Source organism: Pezoporus flaviventris, unplaced genomic scaffold, assembly GCF_033815535.1.
Source record: "Pezoporus flaviventris isolate CSIRO_AGI_PZ_B2104156 unplaced genomic scaffold, CSIRO_AGI_Pfla_v1 ptg000112l, whole genome shotgun sequence".
Taxonomy (NCBI): Eukaryota; Metazoa; Chordata; class Aves; order Psittaciformes; family Psittacidae; genus Pezoporus; species Pezoporus flaviventris.
This window is the reverse complement of record NW_026892660.1, coordinates 276,186-285,737: the sequence shown is the minus strand read 5'-3', so window position 1 is coordinate 285,737 and position 9,552 is coordinate 276,186. Positions and strand designations below refer to the sequence as shown.

General features: G+C 58.9%; 1 protein-coding gene across 2 annotated transcripts; it reads left to right on the top strand.

The window, feature by feature from the left end:
- The first annotated feature begins 373 nt into the window (after window positions 1-373).
- Window positions 374-6,704, top strand: SYT11 (synaptotagmin 11). 2 transcript variants are annotated; one of them, XM_061477877.1, is made up of 4 exons: window positions 374-548; window positions 2,694-3,517; window positions 4,926-5,046; window positions 6,132-6,704. In XM_061477877.1, exons 1-4 carry the CDS (start codon window positions 515-517, stop codon window positions 6,440-6,442), a joined length of 1,290 nt encoding a protein of 429 aa, XP_061333861.1. In that variant the 5' UTR covers window positions 374-514; the 3' UTR covers window positions 6,443-6,704. The 2 variants fall into 2 exon arrangements, with proteins under 2 accessions (XP_061333861.1, XP_061333860.1); XM_061477876.1 differs by having other exon boundaries at window positions 4,926-5,049.
- Window positions 6,705-9,552: the final 2,848 nt, after the last annotated feature.

The window sequence follows — 9,552 nt, the reverse complement described above, 5'->3', positions numbered from 1 at the left end:
GCGGTTCCGCCACGTGTGCCCGGCGCGGGGCGCTCCGCCGCCATGTTGGCGGTGCGGGGCCCGGCGGCCCCGCCGTGAGGACGCGGAGCAGCGGGGGCGGCCGCCGCCATCTTTGCTGCGCGCCGCCGCCCCGCAGGCCCCGCCCGCCGCGCGCCCCCGCCCGCGCGGCCCCGCCGGAGCGCATCGGGCGCGGGGGAGCCACCGGCCGCGGCCGCGCACGCGCACGCGCGCCCCCCGCCGCCGCCGCTTCTCCTCCTCCTCCTCCTCCTCCTCCTCCTCCTCCTCCTCCGCCGCCGCCGCCGCCGCCGCCTCGCTGCGGGCCCGGGGGGCGCGGCCTCAGCCCCGGCTCTTGCCGAGTCACGGGCGGGCGGCCGCGGGGCGGGGCCGGCGGGCGGGGCCTGCGCCGCGCCAGGACCAGTGGGCAGCTCCTGCATCCCGGGCTCCGAGCATCCTCGGCGCGGGGGCCGGCACCGCGGCGCCTCCGCATCCCGGCCGCGCCGGCCTCAGCGGGGCCATGGCGGAGATCACCAGCGTCCACCCGGGCTTCGGTGAGTGGCGCCGGGCCCCGTCCTCCCTCCCGGCCGCGCTCGGTGCGCGGAGCCCCCCGCAGGCCCGCTCCGGCCTCCACCGCCGGGGCGGTGCCGGCGCTCGGCCCCGCAGCAGCCGCGGCGTCGCGCCCGGGCCCGGCGGGCGGTAGCGGGGTCCCCGCCGCAGGAGGCGGTGGCTGGGCCCGGCCGCGCCGCGCCCCGGCCCCTTTGTTCGCACCTCCCCGGGGGCCGGGGCGGCTGCGGCACCGGCGGCGAGGCGGGGCCGGCCGGGGAGAGGGGGGGGGCTGCGGCGGGAGGGGCCGGGGCGGCGGCCGCGGCGGGGGGGGGGGTGGGGGGGGGGGTGCAGGCGGGCGAAGGGGCCCGGGGGAGCCGGGAGCGGCGGTGATGGCGCGGCCGGGGCTGCGCGCAGGGGCCGGGGCTGCAGCGCCCGGGGCTCGGTTTGGGGTTTCCAGGCCGGAAGGTTCCAGGCGCTGCCGGTGCCCGGCCTGCAGCGAGCGCTGCCCTTCCCCGCGCACCGTGAGGCCCCGTGCGGAAGCGCGGATGCTCCGTTGCCTCTGTAACGTGAAGGAGCCACCAGCATCCTCCATGCTGGAGCATGGTGTGCTTCCTTCCCTGTGACATCCGCCGCTGCCCGGGATCCAGGAGCCACATGCTGTCATCATGGAGCCAGCGGCCACCATTAGGATAGAATTCACACCCCGTTTCGAAAGGAAGTTTTCCATTCCTTCCCGTTAATTGCAATGTGATTCCATCTCCCCCAAGCCCGGGTCAGCATCACGTCGGAGCAGAGACCTCTCCTGCAGAGTTTGAGCTCAGAGGGGTGGTTCTGCTCTTCCCAGGGAGGAGGGAGGCTGCGGTGCCATTGAAATGGACGTGGCGCAGAGCAAAGCTGCAAACCCGCAGCTAAAATCGGGTTTAGGCAGCTCTACCCAGGGCAGTTTTCAGCTCAGAGACTGGGCTAATGAATGGGGGGAATGATGGCCTCAGGAGGAGCTTCCAGCCAGGACAGGAGCAGGGAACGGCTCACTTCAGAGGGGGAACGTTATGGGGAGGGTTTTGTTAATGGGAGAGATTCCTCTTGCTTGAGGCTGTTCCTGCGGTGGGGCTGAGCCGCGTTTGGCTCTGAAGTCAGTGCCCATTGCAGACCATTGCAAACCCTCGCAGGTTTCTCCCTTGCCAAAAGTGCCTTTGCAACTTGAGCAGGAAGGAGACGTTTCCTCTTGGAAACCAGTTTATTCCTGAGCGTGTTGGGTGCTCAGGTTCGACTCTGATCTTCACCTCCATAAACAGAGGTGTGGGGAGGAACGGAACGTGCGGGAGCTCCAGGGATGATGTGGGCGCATCCGCGTCTCCTGTTGAGGGTTCAGAATGAAGACAGGAAAACCAGAGCTTGGCTTTAGCAGCCTCTCAGTTCAGCTGTTGCAGGTTGTACCCTTGTGAGGAAGGAGCCATAGGGCTCGCTTCCAAAGCAAAAGAGCAATCGCTTCCATGGTTATTAAAGCAGTGACACAATAGGGAGTTAGGGGAAGAGCCTGACTCTGCCTCCCCTATCACCTCCCACCAAGGAACCGGAGCAGCAGAAGGAGCTCTGCCTTCTCTTCCCTTGTCAGACTGAACAAACCCCGCTCTTTTGCCCTCTCCTTGTCCTCCCTCTGCTGTCCCTTCTCCGTCTGCTCCAGCTTCTTATGCGTCTTGGTGGCTCTTGGCTGGAGTTCCTTGAGGGTTAGGACAAAAGCACCAAGCAGTTCAGGCCACAGGGATTAGACCCGGTCCTGACTAACCCCAGGTCCAGTGTTTGTTACCCCATTCCCATTGTTCAGAGGGAACATTGGGGAATGTTTCTGAACAGGGCATTAAAACCCAAAGCAGAACCCCAAAGCTTCCTGCAAAGCAAGAGCCACATTCCTGTGGAGATGCTGCTGATGGGCGAGATGTGAGCAGGCAAGCACTTGTTTGACCTTCCCGACACATGAAACCCAGTGCAGGCCTTAGGAGTGTGAAATGCTTCCCACGTGGGGAAGTCTAAGTTAAAGGCTTTGATCATGGCCTGAAGACCAGCCCAGGAGCACTGGCTACATCTCCATCCCCATGTGCTTGGCTCCAGGGGGCCCAAGCTGGTTCCTGACTGCCTTGTCTCCTCTGCAGATGTCTCTCCAGTGGTGGCAGGCCTCATTGGTGCTACTGTCCTCGTGGTTTCTGTCTCAGTAACAGTTTTTGTGTGGACATGCTGTCACCAGCAAGCAGAAAAGAAGCACAAAACCCCCCCGTATAAGTTCATTCACATGTTGAAAGGCATCAGCATCTATCCAGAGACCTTGAGCAACAAGAAGAAAATCATCCGCATCCGGAGAGACAAGAATGGCGCTCCCAAGGAGGCAGGAAGGGGAAACCTCTCGGTGGATGCTGCCGAATCCGGTTTAATAGGCTCGGAGAAAGCTCCGGACGGGCCAAGCGCAGCCCCTCGCGTCGACCAGCTCCCCATCAAAGTCGATTACGGAGACGAACTAAGCCCGGATCCGAGCCTCACCCCGGGAGGAAGCAAAACGTCCTCGCCGTCGTCGCCAGGGGACGAGGTCCTGCTGGGAGAGCTGACTTTCTCCGTGGACTACAACTTCCCCAAGAAAGCCCTGGTCGTCACAATCCAGGAGGCCCACGGGCTGCCGGTCATGGACGAGCACACGCAGAGCTCTGACCCCTACATCAAGATGACAATCCTCCCAGACAAGAGGCATCGGGTGAAGACTCGCGTGCTGCGCAAGACGCTGGAGCCGGTGTTCGACGAAACCTTCACCTTCTACGGGATCCCCTACAGCCAGCTCCAGGACCTGGTGCTCCACTTCCTCGTGCTCAGCTTCGACCGCTTCTCCCGGGATGATGTGATCGGGGAGGTCATGGTGCCCCTGGCAGGCGTGGATCCCAGCACCGGCAAGGTTCAGCTCACCCGGGAGATCCTCAAGAGGAACATACAAGTGAGTCGCTGCGGGTGGCGTGCCCCGAGGGCCCGTGCCTAGCAGCTGATCCCGGGTCTAACGAGCAGGGATACTGCAGATCCTTAGCCGTGAAACCTGGGATCATACGATGGGCGTTAGATGGAGGTACAGGTGATGGGCATTAGGTGGAGGTACAGGTGATGGGCGTTAGATGGAGGTACAGTGATGGGCGTTAGGTGGAGGTACAGGTGATGGGCGTTAGGTGGAAGTACAGGTGATGGGCGTTAGATGGAGGTACAGGTGGTGGGCCTTAGGTGGAGGTACAGGTGATGGGCGTTAGATGGAGATACAGTGATGGGTGTTAGATGGAGGTACAGGTGATGGGCGTTAGATGGAGGTACAGTGATGGGCGTTAGATGGAGGTAACAGTGATGGGCGTTAGATGGAGGTACAGGTGATGGGCGTTAGATGGAGGTAACAGTGATGGGCGTTAGGTGGAGGTACAGGTGATGGGCGTTAGATGGAGGTACAGGTGATGGGCGTTAGATGGAGGTACAGGTGATGGGCGTTAGGTGGAGGTACAGGTGATGGGCGTTAGATGGAGGTACAGGTGGTGGGCCTTAGGTGGAGGTACAGTGATGGGCATTAGGTGGAGGTACAGGTGATGGGCATTAGATGGAGATACAGTGATGGATGGAGATACATATGATGGGTATTAGATGGAGATACATAAGATGGGTATTAGATGGAGGTACATACGATGGGTATTAGATGGAGATACATATAATTGCTATTAGATGGAGATACATATGATGGGTAACAGATGGAGATACATACAATGGGTATTAGATGGAAATAGATATGAACCCAGAATTGCACCTAACCCCCCATAGATGACTGCACTGAGCCAAGCCAGCAAAGGTGCATCCCCTGCTTAACACCCCCTCATTTCTGAGAGGGGAAGAGTGCAAATTGCTCTGAAGTAGCTGCACTGAATTCGACTTGCGTTTCCCTTCAGGGCCAGGAATGTGTTCATTCTCCATCAGGAATGTCACAGGAACAGCAGCAGCCTCTGTTCCTTGCACTGGAAGCACTGCCTTAGCTCCCCGAATGATAACGAACACTGAGGGTTGCACAGCCAGGCTTTCCCCACAGCAGCAGTTGAAGGAGGCTTCACCTCTGGGGGGATCAGAGCATTTAGAGTGACAGTTGCCGTGGTGCTTCCCCAATACCTGCATTTGGGAATCCCCCCCGGCTCTGCCAGGTTAACAGCAGCAGGCTCAGCACTAAGAGCCAACCCCCTCAGCTGGCCTCTGGCTGAGCTGCTGCCATTGCCTGTGCCTCCTTGTCCAGCTGCTGAGGCGCTGAGCACAGGGAAGGGGATGTTGGTGCCCGTGTTTGTGGGAGCAGCTGGTCCTGAGGGCCTCTCTCTGCTTCCCTTCCACAGAAGTGCATCAGCAGAGGGGAGCTGCAGGTCTCTTTGTCCTACCAGCCCGTGGCTCAGAGGATGACTGTCGTGGTGCTGAAAGCCAGGCACTTGCCAAAGATGGACATCACTGGCCTCTCAGGTAGAAGCTATTTTCTCCCCCTCGAAATGTCCCAGGTCCCCTTTGAGCTCTTCTCACCTGCATGGTTCACACCTTGCCTCCCACTGCTCCTAAGGGCAGTGGGTCCCCAGGAGTAAGCCAGCATCCCCAAGGGATGGTTACACAAAGACCAAACCCTTCCTGCTGCCAGACCAATGAGTGCATCCTTCCGGCAGCTCCTTGTTTTCCAGATCCAGCTTTTGGGCAGATCAGGGATGCTCTGTGCCTCCATGTATGTGCAGATCATGGATGCTCCGTGCCTCCATGCATGTGCAGATCAGGGATGCTCCGTGCCTCCATGCATGTGCAGATCAGGGATGCTCCGTGCCTCCATGCATGTGCAGATCATGGATGCTCCATGCCTCCATGCATGTGCAGATCAGGGATGCTCCGTGCCTCCATGCATGTGCAGATCATGGATGCTCCATGCCTCCATGCATGTGCAGATCAGGGATGCTCCGTGCCTCCATGCATGTGCAGATCAGGGATGCTCCGTGCCTCCATGCACGGGCAGATCATGGATGCTCCGTGCTCCCATGCACGGGCAGATCATGGATGCTCCGTGCCTCCATGCATGGGCAGATCATGGATGCTCCGTGCTCCCATGCACGGGCAGATCATGAATGCTCCATGCCCCCATGCATTCCATAGAGAAACAAAGCTCTGTGTGCCTGGGGCTTCATTTTAACCCTGAGCAGCTCAAAGAACAAAGTGGGGCTGAGGGAAGCGGGAGGCTTTGGGTTGCACTTCCTTCCTTTTGGGTCCCCTCCGTTTTCCAGCTGTGAATTCTTAAACCTTCTGTGGGCTATTCCCTGAAGCAGGGGAGAAATGGCTCCTGTTAGAGATAAGCATGGCCCAGCCTGGTCTTGAGCTCACCAGGAAGCCCCCCCCACACCATTTGCTCCCCCCCCGGCCCTGCATCCTATTGAAACTGCTCCAGCCCTTCCAGCAGTAACCTCGGCAAGGACAAAACACCCGGGGCACATCCAGGGAGCTGACTCCCCCCGGCTCCTGCAGCCGCCTCCGGGGGCTGTGTTATTGGTCCCTTTCCCTCCGTGCCCCCGCAGATCCCTACGTGAAGGTGAACGTTTACTACGGCAGGAAGCGCATCGCCAAGAAGAAGACTCACGTGAAGAAGTGCACTTTGAACCCCGTCTTCAACGAGTCCTTCATCTACGACGTCCCCGCGGACCTGCTGCCCGACGTCAGCATCGAGTTCCTGGTCATCGACTTCGACCGCACCACCAAGAACGAGGTGGTGGGGAGGCTGATCCTGGGCGCGCACAGCGTCACGGCGGCGGGCGCCGAGCACTGGCGGGAGGTGTGTGACAACCCCAGGAAGCCCATTGCCAAGTGGCACAGCCTGAGCGAGTACTAGAGCTTGTAGGGCAGCCTTAACCCTTGTTGTAGCTGTAGGACTAAACCTTGGTGCAGCAGCAGCTGATGATGATGATGATGGGGTTCTCTTGTGATGCAATTTCTTGCAGGGCACTCAGATTCGAAAGAGCAGTCAATGAAACCCAGAAACACAGATATATATACCAGTGTACTCACGCTATTGCATGCCTAATACAAACTGACGTTAGTATAACGACCACTATCCAGTTGCAGATTTTAATACAATTAATTCTCTGTCCCTATGGAAGTTGTGTTTGTGCCGAACTGTCTTTGCTGGTATTCACCGAGATTGGCCTGTCTTTAGTAGGCTTCTCCCAGAGTTTAACCTCGAGTTTCTTGTCCGTTTGCCTGCCCATTGGTTCTTGCAGTTCTGTTCTTTGCTGGCTCGGGAGCACCAACCACAGTTCCATGTAAAGGTGGCTGGGAATTCTGCACTGCGTAAAGGGAAGCCGCAGGGAAATGGCCCTTTCCTTCGGGAGCAAAGTTCTCTTGTCAGGCCCTGGAACCCTTGCCACTGCCACGTACTTGATGTGGGGCTCTGAGATTTCCATCTACAATTCACAGCCCACCAAAGGCATCACTTTGGGTGGTCTGAGGGCCCTTTCCAACCCAGCCCATTCTGTGAAGGGCCCGAGAACACAAAGTGATGAGTGATGGGTCAGGGACCTCCTGCTGATCCTTGTGAACGATAAAGGTGGGATCCCACAGCTCAGTTCTGTTGCAGTGCAGCTGAGAGGAAAGGGGGTGTGCAGGAAAGGAGCACAAAGCTTCCTTCGGTGCAGTTTGCATCAGAGATGATGTGGAGCCAGCTCCCAAGGGAGGTAGCCCAGGGCAGAGCCTGGCTCAAGGCACTTGTTCAGTTGTGAACGACTCAGACTTCCCATAGGTTTCCATGACCTCGGGGGTGTGAAGACCTGGAGCCCTCGGGCTCTTGACCCTGCCTGCTCAGGAGTTCCTCAGGCTCCACAAGTCCCATTGGAGCTGGTGTCAAAGACACCAAGCAGCAGCATCCTGGCCAAGTCGCTTCGCTTGGCTTCCGAGCCCGCTGGAGCCAGGCAAGGCGCAGGGGTGGTGACTGCCAGCACGTCCTTGGCTGGAGCAGAACCAGAGCCAGGCTGGATCCAGCGATGGGATCTGAAGCAGAAGGGAGCTCGCAAAGGGGCTTTCGGTGGCCTTCAGTTGCTTCCATACTGGATCCTGTCGGTGACGTTTGGAGCTCATTGCACTGCTCACAGGCCTTGGCTCCTGATGTTTAGAGCCCTGTTGGAAAATGATCCTTCCCCTTCCTCCTAATGAAGGTGGAACGATGGAGCGGGCCACATAAAGCAGCAGGGGGGGGCCCAGGCAGCACGCTGGGAGCTGGCAGTACTTTGGCATCTCTTCCTTCCTTCTGGAAAGCCGGATCTTCTCTCCCCTTGGAACTTGCTTCCAGGCAGAGTCTCTGCAGCAGCAGGCGCTGCCCTGAGCCTGCGGCTCCCTGTGCATGGGCAGAGGGGGCTTCATTCCTGCCGGATTGGATCCCACCCAGGGATTCCTGCCCGGGCTTGGAGGTTTTGTCTTCAATGCTTCTCGAGCTCACGCTGTCGGAGGGCTCCGAGCGCAGCCGAGGCTCCCATGGACCCGGGGCCGCTCTAGCTCCCTCCTAGGTTTTGCACTAAGCGATGGCCTTGCTGCAGGGTAGCGACGGTCAGGACTTCCTGGGAACGCGCTTCCCGGCGCCGCTCCCGCCGTCGGGATGAGGAGGCCCCGGCACCGCCGGGACGCTCCCTCCATCCCCTCCGGAGCGTGCTTCAGCCCCAGGGATCTCCTCGAGATGCCCGGAGCTGCAAAGGAAAAGCGGAACTTGGTGGCAAGGAAACGTGCTCAGGGTGAAGAGGCGCAGGCTCTCGGGCAGGCAGGAGCAGCCCCGGCCCCTCTGCAACAGGAGGAAACCGAAGAGGTGCAGATCTCCCTGTTTTGAAAGCCTCGCGTAGACAGGAAGCGACAGGAACTCGCTGTACATCCCCCGCTGTGGTTGGTCTTTACCTTCTCGTGTCTCCTCGTGGCAAATTAACCTGGAAAATGACAACTTTGTGTGAAAAAAAAGAAAAATAAAAGGAGAAAAAAACAACCTATCTGGGCATGTGTGAAAGTGCATCATGGGTGAGGTGGTCTGTGAGTGAGCTGCTCCATGAGTAAGGGGCTCCGTGAGTGAGGGGCCCTGTGAGTGAGCTGATCCATGTGTGAGCTGATCCATGTGTGAGCTGATCCATGCCATGAGCTGGTCCATGTGTGAGCTGATCCATGTGTGAGCTGATCCATGCCGTGAGCTGGTCCATGTCGTGAGCTGGTCCATGTGTGAGCTGATCCATGCCATGAGCTGATCCATGCCATGAGCTGGTCCATGTGTGAGCTGATCCATGCCATGAGCTGGTCCATGTCGTGAGCTGGTCCATGTGTGAGCTGATCCATGTGTGAGCTGATCCATGCCATGAGCTGCTCCATGTGTGAGCTGATCCATGTGTGAGCTGATCCATGCCATGAGCTGGTCCATGTCGTGAGCTGGTCCATGTGTGAGCTGATCCATGCCATGAGCTGCTCCATGTGTGAGCTGATCCATGCCGTGAGCTGCTCCATGTGTGAGCTGATCCATGTGTGAACTGATCCATGCCATGAACTGATCCATGCCTTGAGTTGATCCACGCCATGAGCTGATCCATTCCTTGAGCTGCTCCACGCTGTAACACAAGCTTGCCTCTTGGATTTGTTATCGCACACAGAGCATGCAAATAAAGCTGGAATCACTTTAGCTGCTGCCTGTGCCCTGATTGATGTAGGCAACATGGACGGGATGAGAGCTGGAAGGGCCCAAGGCCAGGTTGGACACAGGGGCTTGGAGCACTCTGCTCCCGTGGAAGGGTTCCCTGCCTGGGGCAAGGGTTGGGACTGGAGGAGCTCTAAGGTCCCTTCATCCCAACCCATTCCATGGTTCTATGAATGTAAGCACTGGTTCCACAGGCGGGAGTTTCTGCTCTGACAATTCCCAGGCCAAGAGCTGAAGGACCAGGACACAACCCCAGCAAATGAGGCCTCACACCCATACTGAAGGGT

Excerpts from the sequence above, each read along its gene's own strand:
- SYT11 (XM_061477876.1), top strand. The coding sequence starts at position 515 with ATGGCGGAGATCACCAGCGTCCACCCGGGCTTCG. Across the intron at positions 549-2,693 it reads CAGCGTCCACCCGGGCTTCG|ATGTCTCTCCAGTGGTGGCA; the intron begins GTGAGTGGCGCC and ends TCTCCTCTGCAG. Across the intron at positions 5,050-6,131 it reads CATCACTGGCCTCTCAGGTA|ATCCCTACGTGAAGGTGAAC; the intron begins GAAGCTATTTTC and ends GTGCCCCCGCAG.